The sequence below is a fragment of the Conger conger genome, chromosome 16 (assembly GCF_963514075.1).
Source record: "Conger conger chromosome 16, fConCon1.1, whole genome shotgun sequence".
Lineage (NCBI taxonomy): Eukaryota > Metazoa > Chordata > Actinopteri > Anguilliformes > Congridae > Conger > Conger conger.
Window position 1 is genome coordinate 33,320,015 of NC_083775.1, and position 19,335 is coordinate 33,339,349.

The 19,335-nt window shown below is 42.8% G+C and overlaps 1 protein-coding gene across 1 annotated transcript; it reads right to left on the minus strand.

Annotated features, from left to right (window-relative positions):
- Nucleotides 1–7,857: 7,857 nt before the first annotated feature.
- LOC133114337 (tripartite motif-containing protein 16-like) lies at nucleotides 7,858–14,093 on the minus strand. Its single transcript, XM_061223626.1, has 6 exons — nucleotides 13,464–14,093; nucleotides 11,428–11,523; nucleotides 10,966–11,199; nucleotides 10,649–10,808; nucleotides 9,987–10,037; nucleotides 7,858–9,208 (listed from the first exon to the last, which is right to left on the minus strand). The coding sequence occupies exons 1-6, from the start codon at nucleotides 14,052–14,054 to the stop codon at nucleotides 8,679–8,681; spliced, it is 1,662 nt and encodes a 553-aa protein (XP_061079610.1). The 5' UTR covers nucleotides 14,055–14,093; the 3' UTR covers nucleotides 7,858–8,678.
- Between the last annotated feature and the right edge of the window lie 5,242 nt (nucleotides 14,094–19,335).

Genomic DNA, 19,335 nt, shown 5'->3' on the forward strand with positions numbered 1-19,335 from the left:
AGGGTACATTTCAAGTGCAATACCTTATTAAATAGACAGTGTGTGTGTGTGTGTGTGTGTGTGTGTGTGTGTGTCAGCTCAGAGTTTCAGAGTGAGCACTCACACTGTAAGAAATCCTCTCTGGTCCTGGGCTCTACAGTAGGGACGTTTTTCACTGCAGAGACAGAGTGAGAGAAAAATGCACTTCATTGGTTTTGTGTGGAATGAAAGCTGGTTAAAATACAGGACTGTGCCAAAGTCTTAGGCACCTGGCAGTCTTAGTCATTTGGCAGAATAGTTCAAAACTGAATCAAATAAATATTTTTTGCGACCACCCTTCAGCGTTAAAACTGCATAACTTCCCTGAGACAGCCAACGCTGTCCTGTCCTGCAGTTCTGTAAGATAATCAGCAGGGAGGTTGTTCCAAGCATGTTGGAGAACTTGCCACAGTTCTTCTGCAGGCTTTGGTTGGCTCCTTGCTTCTGATCTCAGACAGTCTTGATCAAGTTTTTATGTAAAAAGTAGTCAACTGCTTATAGTAACATGTTAGTTTTTTAAATTAAATACAAAAATGTCTCTGTAAAATAAAATCTTTTCGAAAATAAATATTTGGAAATCTCAAATGTGTACTTTTACACTAACACACAGAAAAAAAGAAAGAAAAAAAAGATATATACTTAATAGACTTCTGCACAGTGCTGTATATTTTGCTCATGAAAGTTTTTTCAACCTGATGGAGGAATTTTGACCAGTTCCCCCTTGCAGATGTCCTCCAGTTGCTCCTGCAGTTCAGAGACAGATTTCCTCACAGCCTCAAAAGACACATGTGGACTGACAGTGATGCTGGGTAAGTCTCCAGGTCCAGGAGGGGCACAGAGAGACTGACAGCTCTACAGACAGACAGACAGACAGAGAACAGTCTCATTACATATTGCTGTATAGATGCCAGGAGCCAATCCTTGTAAATTAGGAACACACATCACCAAGTATGTACAATGTACATAGTGCAGACTGTCAGAGAGCCAGTGATGTTCCCTGGAGGAAATGGATGTGGTCCTCTGTGTGTGAAAGCTGCTCCAGCTCAGCATCTCTCCTTCTCAGCTCAGCAATCTCCTGCTCCAGTCGCTCCAGGAGTCCTTCAGCCCAACTCACTTCAGCCTTCTCTTGATCTCTGATCAGCTCTTTCACCTCAGAGCACCTTCTCTCAATGGAGCGGATCATCTCAGTAAAGATCCTCTCATTGTCGTCCACTGCAGCCTGTGCAGAGCGCTGTTAGGAGAAACAGAGAGAGAAGGCCTGTACATTTTAACTAGGCCTCACACTCAGCCCTTATAGGGACCCCAGAGAGCTTGTTCCCCACAGTGTGGCTCAGTGAGATTGGGCCCCACAGGGCTGGAACATGGCCAACACTGGGCTCCTCACTGGCTGACTGGAGGAGAGCCCTGACTGAGCTCCAACATAGTCAGCTGTGGTGTTCTCCTCTGGTCAGTACCCACCTTGACTGACTGCACAGCCTGCCTCAGATCCTGCAGCTCCTTCTCTCTCTCCTGGATTCTCTGCTGGAACTTACTCTGTGTTACCCCCAGCTGCTTCTGTGGACACATTATTTTTATGTAACATGTTAACAAGGTACAGTATATCTTGTTTTCAACTACATTATCATATTCCAAATTAAACAGGACTATGGCATGTTTGAACAGCACAGTTAGGCAGTGTGTAGCATTGCCTCCACCACAGCAACAAGTTATTGTGTTTGAATCCTAGATGATGGTCTTTCTGTTTTTAGTTCTCTTTTTGTCCACAAGGATTTTCTCTTCGTACTCTGTTTTTCTCCCATAGTCCAAAGACATGCAGGTTAGGCTAACTGGAGAGTCTAAACTACATTAGGTAGATAAAGAAAAATAAATCCAGTCTGTCTCTCTCACTCTCCCACTCACTCCTGTAGCTGAGGGGTGCACTGCATCAACACCACTGTGTCCTTGTTTGTAGAATCTGATCTTCGGTCCATAGTGTTTACATTACATGTCCTGCATGTGACCTGTGTGCTTATATGTCCCTGCGGCTTGTATGGTGCTGAAGTGCACAGAGTACAGATACCAACATGGAGCCCAGTGAAGTTACAATTACGTTCAGTTTGTTATAAGTCCTGTGTGTCAAATAACTCTGAAACAGTAACTGATGGTAAGACAGTGGAGAAGGGCTATCACTTAACCCTCCTATTATGTTTGGGGTCAATTTGAACCCTTTATTATTTGAGATTTCTTAAAAATCAGTTAATCTTGTTTCATATTGATACTCGATAATTTTTCAAACTTTATAATTTGGTGGGATTAAAGGGTAAACATACTGCGATGCTAAATCCTGTACCAACGTTGCATACAAATGTGTTCTCTTGACCCTCTGAAACTGTATAAAATGTTAGAAATTATACAATCATTTTTATTTTTATCTCAGATTTTTTGAGGATGATCCTGCCGGCACCCATACAACTTTCACTTACTTTACCTTAGGCTCTATAATGAGATGTTTCTCACAGATTTTTCATATTTATGGATAAAAGGCTTGTAATTTTGGAAACAATGTGAAGGCGACATCCAAAGTGGCAAACTATTCCTATTACAATAATTGTGTGTTTATCTGAACTATTGGTCTAAATATAACCCCAGACATAAAAGAGGTCAAAAGATCTTAACATTATAGAAGTGTTAATGTTTAATATTTTACTCTTGTGTTTTCTTCAAGGTCAAAATTGACCCGCTAATATGATCTTTTTTCAACTTTAAATTTGATGATGCAGTTTGTGATGAGTTACAGACTTTTTCATCATGCAAAATAGATTTGGGGTTTTAAATTCAATTTAGCTGCTTTATTTTAGGAGTTTAGTGAAGGTGGATCATTTTTTACCCTTAAGACAAGGGGTGCATCGAGAATGTTGAGACTGCACAAGGGTTAAATGTAATATTTACAGCTCGCCCAGTTGAGCGAAGGCTTTGGATGCACAACTGGAATCAGGAGCGGTGGAACTGCGTTGTGCACTCTTTCAGTGTCTCCTATTGGTGGGACATTTTTAGAATATCCAGAGCGACATACAATTGATTAGACTCAGCAGGAGACAATACCCCCTGGGAGTAATGTGGAGTGAAGGGCCTTGCTCAAGGGCCCAAAGCTGTGGCTACACCAGGGATCAAACCACTGACCTTGTGTGTCCCAGTCGTGCACCTTAACCACTATGCTACAGGCCGCCACTGCTTCCTGTTTACTGCTTTATTGCTGTGTACTTCAAACCTGGAAATCACTGCATTTCTCATCGATTAAAACATTTAAATATGTAATTTGTAAACATTCAACACATTCCATAAAATACAATTGATAAGTCTGCAGGTTGTCACTACAATCACTGTAATTGTGTGTAATTGTGTTCTTACCTGTTTCTCTGTCCATTCTGCTGCAGCTGGGACTGTATCATGGGCCACAGTGCAAAAAATAACTTTTTCGGAATAAGAGGAGCGCAGAGAACGCAGCACAACACTTTGTTTGCTCTTTTATTGCACATTTAAGTTTACAAAAAAAGTTTTGTCAATAAAAATAAAAAAAAAGTTAAGAGCTTTCTAACAACAGCGCTCAGAGTGATGAAATAATACCTAATCAGGAGGACATGAACATCCGGGCACAACTCCTGGATCCCCGCTGGAGTTCAAGTATTTACATTAGTATGTTAATATTTCAATAGCTCCCAGGTCACATGACCTATTAACTCCAGACCAATGGAGCTATCAATCCTTAAAATTGCTATTATTTTCAATTGAAAAATTACGTTTTCTTTTTAAATAGCTTCCAGGTCACATGACCCACGGACTCAAAACCAATATGGATCCTTCAATAGATCCAGACAAATTGGACAGCACAACTGGGCTTGATCCATAAGACCTCCAGCCTGAGACATTTTACTGCTCAAATGGACAGAGTTTAGTTTCAGAACAGAATGGTGTATAGTTTCTCCAAATATTTTTGAGAAAGAAGGGAAGATGTTTCTGGTTCTGAGCAGTCCCTCCTAGATACTAACCTTACTTTAATCCACACACAGGGACAGGGACTGAATTTAGTTTAGTTTCTGTGAAACGGCATGACATGACACACTTCCAACAGTTGCAGGAGGTGTAGTGAGCAGAGGCTGAGCAGAGTAGAGTCAAGCCCTGATATGACAGTTACCCTTTACTGCACACACTGACAGAGACAGCGTTTAGTTTTGTTTCTCTGAAATGGCATGATAGAGAGAGTGGCTTCCTGCCAACAGTTCCAGAAGGTATGGTGAGCAGAGGCTGAGTAGAGTAGGCATTGTAAAGAGAGAGATGTGATCTGTCTGGTCATCCCTGTTCTATCCCTCAGGTTTAGAGATGGACTCAAGCCAGAGTACAAAGACAGTGGGAACTGTAGCAGCACTGAGCTTGCAGTCACTAAGGCATCGCTCTGTCATTCGATGCAGTTGCACACCATGGCCTGGGGATCACACTCCGGTCCTGCCAGATCCAAGTATGGCGGGCCCATGAGGGAGAGGCATAATTGGGCCGCTGCTCCGAGGGTGTGGGGAGCGACTCGGCAGGGAGGTTTGGAGGCGTGTTGGTATGGTCAGGAGAAGGCCACAAAACAGAGGAAGAGCCAGAAGAGGCACATGGTCTCCCGTGAAATGAGGGCCACCATTGTGGACCATGTGATCAACCATAGTTTTACAATGCCAGAGGGCTGGTTGATGATGTGGGCCGGTCGGTGTCTTCAATTATACAAACATTCAGAAGAGAAAACAGGCGCTCATTCTGCATGCTATTTCAATGCATGTTTGACGTTCATAAAGAAAACACAAACTGTGATGTATTGGTGATTTACAACTGATTCTCCTGCATTGTTGTGTTTTCTGTTTACTGTATTGCACTCTGTCACCGTGAGATTGATTCTCAACAAGTGAGATTGTTGTCCAGTCTCTTACCGAGGTGTTTTACATATTTCAGTGTGAAAAATTGTACTGAAGAAAGAGAGACTAATTTTAAGTTACTGGAACAAATGCTCTTCGAAAGACAATGTTCCCTGTCAAAAAGACAGTTTCTCTAACCATTTTGACTGTCTTGATTTCAAACAATGATAAAGGGACTTTTCACTTTGATCACACTGAGTCATTGAAACAATGAGTTAAAGATTTCGAGTGAGGGATGCATTTTTGGTGGAGAACCATAACATTTCACTGTATGCATGAAATGTTTTGGCAAATGCTCCTATAAATGTTGTGGGAAATGTGCCAACGCGATTGAGAAAAACTTTAAAGGAAAAAAACAATTAACATTGGCTACAGCTAAAGGCATTCAATTAGCAGCAATGTAATTAATTTTCTCCCTGGCCCTGCATTGATTACAGTGCCTGCCAATCACCTTGCAGGACCTTCACATGGCAGAGATGCAGCTCGCTTGAAGCTAGCACACTCCAGTGGTTACCAGAGGTATTGCAGTTTACTAAGCCTAAATCTCCCCATTGACATTAATTCAAACTATGACTTTACCCTGGCAAATTTATGCTATTTTGGACAGTATGTTTAAATTGTAAAATTTCTTTGCACTGAACAAATTGCTCTCTAATGTCTCTTTTTTTTATGAGCCGCACAGAAGGTATACAAATGTTTAATTCCTATTCACTCCTTCCTGTTGTGGTATGCAGTGTGCATGATCTGGTGCCCGTAGGAATCCATGAAAATGATAAGTGGAAGCTGTCTCCAGGACTTGTATATCTCAATGGACACTCCTCACTGTTTAACTCTGGGGAGTATACTACAACATACCCAAGGTTTCTTAGCATTAGCTGGGTTCGCAAAACCAACAACTGCAACCAGCCTGAACCGGTATCACAAAAGTTTTCGATCAAATGGCTAAGTGATGACAAGCTTTGTTAATTAAGCTTTCCCCATAAAAGTGGCAGTATCAGCAGAAATTAGCCAAGCCTACAACAGTACTGATCACTGATATGGAAAGATTTAATGACAGACACAAAGACCATCAAACAATTATAATAATTTTTAAAAAAGGCAACTAGTGTAAATTTGTTAGTTAATCCCAACAGTGGGCTCCAGAATTATTGACACCCTTGATGAAAAGAAGAATCTTTATTATTATTTATGTTTTCATTAAATAATGACACATTTCTGAAAACCATAGGTGCCAAAATTATTGGCACCCCTGGTTTAATACCCTCTGCAAACACCACTGCTGAACATGACAGCCATGAGACTTCTCCTATATTTTCTGATATGGTTAGAAAACACATTTGGATGGATTTTTTACAATTCCACCAGAAATAAAATCATTGATATCCTTTGGTTTATGCTTATCCTTTCTTCAGTTCAGATCACAGGTTTTTAATAGGATTTAAGTCCGGAGACTGAGATTGCTATTTCAGAACATGGATGTTGTTTTTTCTTCACCATTTCTGTGTGGATTTTGACATATGTTTAGAGTCATTGTCCTGCAGTCAATCTACCTACGACCATGCCCCAGCTTCTAACCAGATTTTCTGCCAAAATGTCTTGGTACTTTGTTGAATTCATTTTGCCATCTGAAATAGTGCCCCCTGACAACTAGCAACAGACAATACCCAAAATGTGAATGATCCAGCTCTATATTTGACAGTATCAGTGCAGTATAAGGTGATTCTCAACATGTTTGGTTTTGTTTATTGTGTTCAGTAAGGGCTGTCTATGTGCCAGCCTTCCATGGTGATGTACCCATTACCAGACTTGTGACAGTCAATTACCATCTGTCTCTTCCAAATGGACAGTTTGGCTTTGGCTGAAATGCCAAAAGCATGACAAAGGCATTTTGCATGTTTGTTCACCACTAGTGAAACATGAAGTGATGGAGTGACACAATAAGGTTCCCGAACTTATTTACAATAATTGTGACGGTTCCCAATAATTTTGCCACCTATAGGTTCAGAAAGGAAGGAAGGAAAGCTTCTTCCCTTCTGCTGGCTCTCCAGGGTGAGGGGCTGGTGTGAGTCACTCGTGTGCCTGTGCTGGCCTCTCTTCCCAGGGCACTGTGAGCTCCATGAGCTGTTTCACGCCTCTCGACCAGACCATGTCTGGACTGAGGCTTGTGTTGGTCATTTCCTCCACACATTTTAGTTACCTCTTGAGATCCACCAGCATCTCCCAGTCAGCTGCTGTGTAGAGCTCTTCAAAGTTTTTGGTGCACTCTCCCTTGTTCTGAGAAACTTACTGAATACAGAGATTATTAAACCATCTGGATTACTTTTTCAACAAACCGTACCTGTCCCACTACTTCAGCCAATGCACCTATTTTAAAGATCTTTGAGTCAATCCAACACTGCCAACAAGCTCCCTGTATCTCTGTGACCTCATTCTCTATAGTGGGTGTGGCCAAATAGAAACTGACTGACCATGTTCCTGACTGAGTGAGTCATATGCTCACTCAAATGTGTCAGTGATTCTGGAGTCCCAGAAGCACCCCTGGTTGTTTCAGTTTGTCTCATGTACAGGAGCATTTATCACCATATCCAGCAGAGGGTGGCAGTGAGCTGCATACTAAGAACAGCCTTCCCTGTCCTGTGATGTCTATACATTTTAGATCTGCTGTTGACACAGTTATTTTTTTTGACAACAAAGAAACAATATAATTTTGTTCCAAAACCCTGCTGGAGCTCCCCTCCTCACTGCCTACCGCTGTGGGTCCTCCAGAGGGCTGCTTGGCACTCCTGTTTTGCCCTCTTTCCCTGCTATACTTAAACAGTACTCTCCTTCTCTTGAGCCCTCCACCTAATTTAAACATGAGGATATCAAATGTAAGTTTCTTTCACCATAGAAAACCCCTGTAGACAGTGGCTTAGTGAATTAAGTTTTTATTGAAGATTTTTCATAAAGAATCAGAAATAACTTGCACAAAAAATATATAGGATACATGTTTTTTGAATTGTAATGATTCATTTAAAGGCAGTTCCATTTTGTAGTGAAATCAGCTTCTTACAGTAAAGACAATAACCCCTCCCATTCTGGCCAGCCAACCCCACATTGGTACAAAGACACGTGAACATAAACTACAGAATGACTTTCTGTCAACAGAGTAATTATTACAAAGCGTTATAAGTCTTGTGTGGAAGAAGCAGAAATAAAAGCATTTTCCACACCCACATATTTCCTGTCTTATTCCAGCTTTATCTCTGTTCAGTTTCCAATCCATTATTTTGATCTTTTTCTCCATGTCAGGATGGAGGACTGAACTGAAGGCCTCTTGCAGTCAACTGGGTTAATGAGTGTTCAGAATTCAGCTCACATTTTTATTAAACGGACAGTGCAGGTAATCCTTTTGACAGAAAAAGATGTTCCATCTGTTTTTCACGATTTAATCATATTATAATCCCCATAATGTACAATTTCCCAATTTACAATTTTGCTCAGAACTGTGTAAAATGTGCTCCTCTGACCCCAGTGTGGTAGAGGTGTAGAGGTGTGTAAAATGTGCTCCTCTGACCCCAGTGTGGTAGAGGTGTAGAACTGTGTAAAATGTGCTCCTCTGACCCCAGTGTGGTAGAGGTGTAGAGGTGTGCCCCTCATCAGACCCTCAACTTTCATCTTTTATGTTTTATTTACTTCTCCTCCCTTTCTCCCTGCAGTGTTTTTCTCTCACTCTGGTTACAGCTGGTCTCATCAAAGATCACACAGTTTTACAGAACTTCCCAAACTAACCCAGTACCCAGGATAGAGGGGCTGAGTGAATGTGGTCTGGACTCTGTGCAGGAGGGATATTGTGTCAGAGACGCTGTAGAAGGACAGAGTTCCTGCCCTGTGATCCAGGTACACTCCTATTCTGGAGGAGGAGGGGGGGACAGGGATATCAGTGCTAACTTTATTGTGCCTGAAAAAGTAACTGGAGAGAGCGCGGTAAAAACTCCAGGACAGGTTATTATTTCCCAGACCACACTGATGACCCTGTCCTTCTTTCCTGCTGATGTGTTTATATGACATGGCTAAACAAACCCAATCCCCACTCCACTCAGTCTCCCAGTAACAGCGTCCAGACAGACCCTCTCTGCACAGGACTTGTGCCGTGCCATCAAATCTCTCTGGATGATCAGGATATGACTGGATCCCTCTCACATGGGTCACCACTCTGTTCCCCTCTGACAGACGCAGGTTTTTATACGCTGTGTTGGGGTCCAGTGTGAGCTGACAGGAATCTGATAGAGGAGAAAGTTTAGATTTAATATGAGGACAGGTAAGGTCTGTCTATAAGTCATTATTTTCTCCATACTATCAGTGTACAGCATTCATTCATTCATTATCCTAACCCGCTTAGCCTGAAAAGGGTCACAGGGGGGCTGGAGCCTATCCCAGCATACATTGGGCGAAAGGCAGGAATACACCCTGGACAGGTCACCAGTCCATCACGGGGCACACACACCATTCACTCACACCTCTGGGCAATTTAGACTCTCCAATCAGTCTAACCTGCATGTCTTTGGACTGTGGGAGGAAACCAGAGTACCCGGAGGAAACCCACACAAACACGGGGAGAACATGCAAACTCCACACAGAGAGGCCCCGGCCAACAGGGATTCGAACCCAGGACCTCCTTGCTGTGAGGCAGCAGTGCTACCCACTGCACCATCCGTGCCGCCAAGTGTACAGCATGATTTAATTTATTTTCCATCTCCACATGTGTGTACAGTATGCATGTGTGTTCATGATTGTTTCAGAGGACATACACAATGATGGAATAGGAGAAGTTATGATAAATATTTTGTAATGAAAATACTTGTTTTAGGGTACATTTCAAGTGTAATACCTTATTAAATAGACAGTGTGTGTGTGTGAGTGTGTGAGTGTGTGTGTGTGTGTGTGTGTGTGTGTGTGTGAGTGTGTGAGTGTGTGTGTGTGTGAGTTTGTGAGTGTGTGTGTGTGTGTGTGTGTGTGTGTTTCTGTGTGTCAGCTCAGAGTTTCAGAGTGAGCACTCACACTGTAAGAAATCCTCTCTGGTCCTGGGCTCTACAGTAGGGACGTTTTTCACTGCAGAGACAGAGTGAGAGAAAAATGCACTTCATTGGTTTTGTGTGGAATGAAAGCTGGTTAAAATACAGTACTGTGCAACAGTCTAAGGCACCTGTATAACACTGTCCAGATAAGATTCTTTCAAAATAATTCAATGAACGGTCCTAAATAAACGTACTATACATTTTACATTACATTTCAGTAATTTGGCAGAATAGTTAAAAACTGAATCAAATCAATATTTTTTGCGACCACCCTTCGGCGTTAAAACTGCATCACTTCTCTGAGATAGCCAACACTGTCCTGCAGTTCTATAAGACAATCAGCAGGGAGGTTGTTCCAAGCATGTTGGAGAACTTCTGTTCTTCTGCAGGCTTTGGTTGGCTCCTTGCTTCTGATCTCAGTTTTTAGGTAAAAAGTAGTCAATTGCTTACAGTAACATGTTACTTTTTTAAATTAAATACTAAAATGTCTCTGTAAAATGAAATCTTTTGGAAAATAAATATTTGGAAATCTCAAATGTGTTCTTTTATACTAGCACACAGAAAAAAAGAAAAGAAAAAAAAAGTCTTGGGTGCCTAAGGCTTCTGCACAGTACTGTATATTTTGCTCATTAAAGTTTTTTCAACCTGATTGAGAAACTTTGACCAGTTCCCCCTTGCAGATATCCTCCAGTCGCTCTTTCAGTTCAGAGACAGATTTCCTCACAGCCTCAAAAGACACATGTGGACTGACAGTGATGCTGGGTAAGTCTGCAGGTCCAGGAGGGGCACAGAGAGACTGACAGCTCTACAGACAGACAGACAGACAGACAGACAGACAGAGAACAGTCTCATTACATATTGCTGTGCAGATACCAGGAGCTGATCTTTGTAAATTAGGAACACACATCACCAAGCATGTACAATGTACATAGTGCAGACTGTCAGAGAGCCAGTGATGTTACCTGGAGGAAATGTATGTGGTCCTCTGTGTGTGAAAGCTGCTCCAGCTCAGCATCTCTCCTCCTCAGCTCAGCAATCTCCTGCTCCAGTCGCTCCAGGAGTCCTTCAGCCCGACTGACTTCAGCCTTCTCCTGATCTCTGATCAGCTCTTTCACCTCAGAGCACCTTCTCTCAATGGAGCGGATCATCTCAGAAAAGATCCTCTCATTGTCGTCCACTGCAGCCTGTGCAGAGCGCTGTTAGGAGACACAGAGAGAGAAGACCTGTACATTTTAACTATGCCTTACACTCAGCCCTTATAGGGACCCCAGAGAGCTTGTTCCCCACAGTGTGGCTCAGTGAGATTGGGCCCCACAGGGCTGGAACATGGCCCAACACTGGGCTCCTCATTGACTGACTGGAGGAGAGCCCTGACTGAGCTCCAACATAGTCAGCTGTGGTGTTCTCCTCTGGTCAGTACCCACCTTGAGTGACTGCACAGCCTGCCTCAGATCCTGCAGCTCCTTCTCTCTCTCCTGGATTCTCTGCTGGAACTTACTCTGTGTTACCCCCAGCTGCTTCTGTGGACACATTATTTTTATGTAACATGTTAACAAGGTACAGTATATCCTGTTTTCAACTACATCATCATATTCCAAATTAAACAGGACTATGACATGTTTCAAAAGCTCATTGATGCGGGGGGCGCCGTGGCTCAGGCAGTAAGAGCAGTCATCTGGCAGTCGGAGGGTTGCCGGTTCGATCCCCCGCCTGGGCTGTGTCAAAGTGTCCCTGAGCAAGACACCTAACCCCCCAAATGCTCCTGACTATCTGTTCGGCGCCTTGCATGGCAGTCAATCGCCGTCAGTGTGTGAGTGTGTGTATGAATGGGTGGATGAGAAGCATCAATTTTACAGCGCTTTGGATAAAGGCATGATATTAATTCCAACCATTTACCATTTACTGTGTGTAGCATTGCCTTTACCACACCAACAAGTTATCGTGTTTGAATCCTAGATGATGGCCTTTCTGTTTTTAGTTCTCTTTTTGCCCAAATGGATTTCCTCTTTGTACTCTGTTTTTCCCCCACAGTCCAAAGACATGGAGGTTAGGCTAACAGGAGAGTCTAAACTACATTAGGTAGATAAAGAAAAATAAATCCAGTCTGTCTCTCTCACTCTCTCACTCACTCTTGTAGCTGAGGGGTGCATTGCATCAATGCCACTGTGTCCTTGTTTGTAGAATCTGATCTTCGGTCCATAGTGTTTACATTACATGTCCTGCATGTGACCTGTGTGCTTATATGTCCCTGCGGCTTGTATGGTGCTGAAGTGCACAGAGTACAGATACCAACATGGAGCCCAGTGAAGTTACAGTTACGTTCAGTTTTTTATAAGTCCTGTGTGTCAAATAACTCTGCAACAGTAAGGGTTCACATTGCCCACCTTGTGGGTTGGAGGAGAGTGTTGCAGGGAGAGGCCGAAGGAGTGGATTAGTGGTAGGAAGGCAGCAGCCTGGGAGGCTTCAAGGTGGATGTTGAAGTCTCCAAGGAGAATCAGTGGGGTGCCATCCTCAGGGAAGGAGCTGACAACTTTCACTTACTTTACCTTAGGCTCTATAATGAGATGTTTCTCATAGATTTTTCATATTTATGAAAAATATTTTAAAAAGGCTTGTAATTTTGGAAACAATGTGAAGGCGACAACCAAAGTGGCAAACTATTCCTATTACAATGATTGTGTGTTTATCTGAACTATTGGTCTCAATTTCACATTCTCAACCCCAGACATAAGAGGTCAAAAGATCTTAACATTATAGGAGTGTCAATGTTTAATATTTCACTCTTGTGTTTTCTTCAGGGTCAAAATTGACCCGCCAATATGATCTTTTTTCAACTTTAAATTTGATGATGCAGTTTGTGATGAGTTACAGGCTTTTTCTTCATTCAAAATAGATTTGGGGTTTTAAATTCAATTTTGTGGCTTTATTTTAGGAGTTGAGTGAAGGTGGATCATTTTGTACCCTTAAGACAAGGGGTGCATCGAGAATGTTGAGACTGCACAAGGGTTAAATGTAATATTTACTGCTCGCCCAGTTGAGAGAAGGCTTTGGATGCACAGCTGGAATCAGGAGTGTTGGAACTGTGTTGTGCACTCTTTCAGTGACTCCTATTGGTGGGACATTTTTAGGATATCCAGAGCGACGTACAATTGATTAGACTAAGCAGGAGACAATATCCCCTGGGAGTAATGTGGAGTGAAGGGCCTTGATCAAGGGCCCAACAGCTGTGCGGATCTTATTGTGGCTACACCAGGGATCGAACCACCGACCTTGCATGTCCCAGTCGTGTACCTTAACCACTATGCTACAGGCCACCTTTGCTTCCTGTTTACTGCTTTATTGCTGTGTACTTCAAACCTGTAATATGTAAACATTCAACATATTCCATGAAATACAATTGATAAGTATGCAGGTTGTCACTCCAATCACTGTAATTATGTGTCAGAGCTCCAGTCCCTACCTGTTTCTCTGTCCATTCTGCTGCAGCTGAGACTGTATCATGGCCTCTGTGTTCATCCATCGTACACAGCAGACAGATACACTGCTGATCGGTACGACAGTAAATCTCTAACAGTTTGTCATGATAAGTGCAGATCTTCTCCTGCAGGTTTCCAGTGGCTTTGACCAGTTTGTGCTTCTTAAAGGCAGGAGATTCATAGTGAGGCTGGAGGTGAGTTTCACAGAAAGAGGCCAGACACACCAGACAGGATTTAACGGCTATGTGCTTTCTCCCAGTGCAGAAATCACACACCACATCTCCAGGTCCAGCATAGCAGTGAGCAGGAGGAACAGCTTGGAGTCCTGTCTTCTTCAGTTTCTCCACCACGTCAGCCAGTATGGTGTTTTTTCTCAAAACAGGCCTTGGGAAGAAAGTCTCTCTGCACTGGGGACAGCTGAAGACACCAGTATGATCATCCTGATCCCAGTAGTCCTTAATACAGCCCAAACAGTAACTGTGTCCACAGGGAATAGCCACCGGATTCTTCAGTAGATCCAGACAGATTGAACAGCTGAACTGGTCTTGATCCACTGAGATACTGGCCTCAGCCATTCTGCCTCTCACACGGACAGAGACAGAGTTGAGTTTCTGTTTCTCTGAAACTGCGTGACAGAGAAAGGGGGAATTACTTCCTGGTTCTGCGCACAGCTACAGGAGGTGTGGTGTTGGTCTGAGGCCAGGCTGAGCAGTGAGTGTAGAGAGAGCAGATTTTCAGTAAGTCATCAAACACACAATCTCTCTAGTGGGGTAAAGTTAGTTTTGTGTTTGATTTTCGATTTTCAGACTTCAATAGCCCTTCAATGAAACGGGCCACAGTGCTCAAAATATTTTTTTTCGTAATCAGAGGAGCTCAGAGAACACAGCACAACACTTTGTTTGATCTTTTATTGCACATTTAAGATTACAAAACATTTTTGTCAACAGCAAAAAAAGGTGGTTGTCAAATAAAAATGTTGAGAGCTTTCTAACCACAGCGCTCAGAGTGCTGAAATAATATCTTGGTGATCCGAAGGACATGAAAATCCGGGCAGAACTCCTGGATCCACGAAGGTATGTACATTATTATGTTATTATTTCAATACCTTCGAGGACACATGATCTATTAACTCCAGACCAATGCAGCTCCATATTCATTCTACTATCAATCCTTAAAATTGATATTATTTTCAATGGAAAAATTATGTTTTCTTTTTAAATAGCTTCCAGGTCACATGACCCACGGACTCATGGATCCTTCAATAGATCCAGACAAATTGGACAGCACAACTGGGCTTGATCCATAAGACCTGCAGCCTGTGACATTTCACTGCTCAAATGGACAGAGTTTAGTTTCAGTACAGAATGGTGTATAGTTTCTCTAAATCTTTTTGAGGAAGAAGGGAAGATGTTTCTGGTTCTGCGCAGGCCCGCCTAGATACTAACCTCATTTTAATCCACACACAGGGACAGGGACTGAGTTTAGTTTAGTTTCTCTGAAACAGCATGACAGAGAGAGTGAGAGTGACTTCCTGGATGTGCCAACAGTTGCAGGAGGTGTAGTGAGCAGAGGCTGAGCAGAGTAGAGTCAAGCCCTGATACAACAGAACTTTTTACTGTGCACACTGACAGAGACAGCGTTTAGTTTAGTTTCTCTGAAATGGCATGGTAGAGAGAGTGGCTTCCTGCCAACAGTTCCAGAAGGTGTGGTGAGCAGAGGCTGAGCAGAGTAGGCATTGTAAAGAGAGAGATGTGATCTGTCTGGTCATCCCTGTTCTATCCCTCAGGTTTAGTGATGGACTCAAGCCAGAGTACAAAGACAGTGGGAACTGTAGCAGCACTGAGCTTGCAGTCACTAAGGCATCGCTCTGTCTTTCGATGCAGTTGCACACCATGGCCTGGGGATCACACTCCGGTCCTGCCAGATCCAAGTATGGCGGGCCCATGAGGGAGAGGCATAATTGGGCCGCTGCTCCGAGGGTGTGGGGAGCGACTCGGAGGGGAGGTTTGGAGGCGTGGCCACAAAACAGAGGAAGAGCCAGAAGAGGCACATGGTCTCCCTTGAAATGAGGGCCACCATTGTGGACCATGTGTTCAACCATGGTTTTACAATGGCAGAGGGCTGGTTTATGATGTGGGCCGGTTGGTGTCTTCAATTATACAAACATTCAGAAGAGAAAACAGGCGCTCATTCTTCATGCTATTTCAGTTTACAGTCAATGCATGTTTGACATTCATAAAGAAAACACAAACTGTGATGTATTGGTGATTTACAACTGATTCCCCTGCATTGTTGTGTTTTCTGTTTACTATATTGTACTCAGTTACTGTAAAATTGATTCTCAGCAAGTGAGATTTTTGTCCAGTCTCTTACAAGTGGTGTTTTACATATTTCAGTCTTAAATATTGTACTGAAGAAAGAGAGACTAATTTGAAGTCACTGTAACAAAAGCTCTTCCAAAGAAAATGTTCCCTGTCAAAATGACAGTTTCTCTAACCATTTTGACTGTCTTGATTTCAAACAATGATAAAGGGACTTTTCATTTTGATGACACTGAGTAATTGAAACAATGAGTTAAAGATTTCGAGTGAGGGACGCACTTTTGGTGATGAACCATAACGTTTCACTTCATGCATGAAATGTTTTGGCAAATGCTTCTATAAATGTTCTGGGAAATGGGCCAAAGTGATTGAGAAAAACTTTAAAGGAAAAAACAAATAACATTGGCTACAGCTAAAGATTGCCAAAATTGGCCCCCCTGGGTTTAATACTTTCTGCAAACACCCCTGCCGAACATGCCATGAGACTTTTCCTATATTTTCTGATATGGTTAGAAAACACATTTGGAGGGATTTTTGACAATTCCATTGCGGCGGTGACCCGGTCATGCAGGTTCATCCTATACAACATACGGAGAATCCGCCCCTTTCTCACCCCCTACTCGACCCAGCTCCTGGTCCAAGCGATGGTTCTGTCCTGCCTGGACTACTGCAATTCCCTCTTGGCTGGCCTCCCAGCGTCCGCCATCAGACCCCTCCAACTTATGCAGAATGCAGCAGCTCGTCTGGTCTTCAACCTTCCCAAATACTTACACGTCACCCCCCTGCTTACTTCCCTCCACTGGCTGCCTGTCATGGCTCGCATCAAATTCAAAACATTGGTGCTAGCCTTCCAAGCAGTTAAGGGGTCTTCCCCAGCTTACCTACAAAAAATCATCAGACCCTACACCCCTGCCAGACCTCTTCGTTCAGCCTCCACAAGCCGCACCTCTCCCCATCCCTCCCTACCTCCCTGTGAACCTTAATTGTTGTCTTTGTGATTTACGTAGTGTTTCGGTATTTTTAGTTGGCTCGGTGTCACGTTTCAGGTCTGTTTTGCCATGTTTTATGTTTATTCATTTTGTCTTAGTCACTAATTGTCTTATCATGTTTTATGTTAGTCTAGGTTTGTCATGTTTTTTAGTTTGTTTCTTGTTACGATTTATTTTCTTGTCATGTCTAGTTATGTTTCGATTATTTTTACCTTGTTATGTTGAGTGGTTATCGTCTCAGTTCTTTTAGTGTTATGTTTTGATTTATGTTTATTGTTACGTAGACTGGTCATTGGTTAAACATACGCTTTTACATGTCTTTCCGCAAACCTTGCGTTCCGCCTTTCTCTCTCTCTTTCTGTCATTCACACCCTAATTGTTTCTATTTTGTCTATTTACTAAAACTACTAACGCTAGATCAGGATTGGGTAGAACTAACAAACTAATCATGTGTTCATGTTACCTTACGTTTCTCGTGCATGTCATTTACTAATTTACTAATGCTAGGACAGGATAGGTTTATTACTAACGATTACTAATTACCTTGTTAAACTTGTCATCCGTCGCACCTGTTTTCCATTTCCTTGCTGCGCTCTAACTAATTGTCTACACCTGTCTACACCTGCATTTATAGCCCAGTCGCGCTACTGTTTGTTGCGAAATTGTCTGCCTCTTGTACGTCAAAGCAACGCTTGAGCATTACCATCATAGGTTACATGTTAAGATCCAAGCCTTTTTGCCGACCATTGACTATTGATTTCTGTTTCGTTGACCATCGTTTGTTTTTGACCACGTCCTCGCCTACCGTTTTTGTACCTTTGCCTCGCTGATTGTTTTATGGTTTCGATTTCTGCATCGCCCTTGACTACGACCCTGCCTGCCGTCCGCCTGTACTTCTGCCCCGCTGACAGCTCTTCTGCTACCGGACCTCCCTGCACGTCTACCGACGAGTTCGCCTCTTCCCTCGGCACCGTGCTTTTTGTTTGTTTATTGTTTGTTTGGCTGGATCTAAGTGTATGGACTTTGCTTGTTTTGACTACGCTCCTGGGATTCGTCCCGAATAAAGCCCTGACGGGACTTTATCTAACTATTGTTTCTGAGTCATGCATTTTGGGTCCAACCCCCACGCACCCGTCTCACTAGGTAAGCAGTATTTGGATAGTTAAGTTTGGTCACTTTTGCTTTGTTTTATTTGTTGATAAAAAAAAATAATAAAAAAAAATAGGCCCTGGTCCTTATCTTTTTTTAACGGGTAGCAATTGAAATTGTACTTCCCTCTAGGGTCTTTCAGCGCACTTACCCCTGGTTATGGGTATGCACTTTGTTGTACGTCGCTCTGGATAAGAGCGTCTGCCAAATGCCAATAATGTAATAAATAACTTTTCAGAATCATTGATAACCTTGGGTTTACGGTTATGGACCTCTCCGATTCTGACCACAGGTTTTTAATGGGATTTAAGTTTGGAGACTGAGATGGCCATTGCAGAAAATGGATGTTGTTTTTTCTGAACCATTTCTGTGTGGATTTTGACTTATGTTTAGAGTCATTGTCCTGCAGTCAATCTACCTACGACCATGTCCCAGCTTCCGAGCCGAGACAACCAGATTTTCTGCCAAAATGTCTTGCTACTTTGTTGAATTTTGCCATTGATCTAAAATAGTGCCCCTGGACAATTGGCAACAAAAAATCTCCAAAACATCAATGATCCAGCTCTATATTTGACAGTAACAGTGCATTATGAGATGATGTTTAGAGCAGCATTTCATGTGTATTTTCCAAATGATGGATGTGATGCTTTGACTTGTGAAAGAATCTATGCACTTAAGTCGCTTTGGACTAAAAGCATCTGCCAAATTACTAAAATGTAAATGTTTCACGCCTCGTGACCAGACCATGTCTGCACTGAGGCTTGAGTTGGTCATTTCCTCCACACATTTCAGTTGCCTCTTGTGATCTGCCTGCATCTCCCAGTCAGCTGCTGTGTAGAGCTCTTCAAAGTCTTTGCTGCATTCTCCCCTGTTCTGAGAAACTTAAAAAAACAAAAAAAAACATATTTATCAATGCAGTGCATTCTGCATGAATGCATATATACTTACACTCAATCCACCTATTTTAAAGATCTGTGAATCAGTCCAACATTGACCCCTGCCAACCAGCTCCCTGTATCTCTGTGACCTCATTCTCTATAGTGGGAGTGGCGAAATAGAAACTGACTGACCATGTTCCTGACTGAGTGAGTCATACGCTCACTCAAATGTGTCAGTGATTCTGGAGTCCCAGAAGCACCCCTGGTTGTGACAGTTTGTCTCATGTACAGGAGCATTTATCAGCATATCCACCAGAGGGCGACAGTGAGCTGCATACTAAGAACAGCCTTCCCTGTCGTGTGATGTCTATACGTTTTAGATCTGCTGTTGACAGTTCTTTTTTTTGATAACAAAGAAACAATATAATTTTGTTCCAAAACACTGCCGGAGCTCCCCTCCTCACTGCCCTGCCCCACAACCCTGCTGGAGCTCCCCTCCTCACTGCCCTGCCCCAAAAC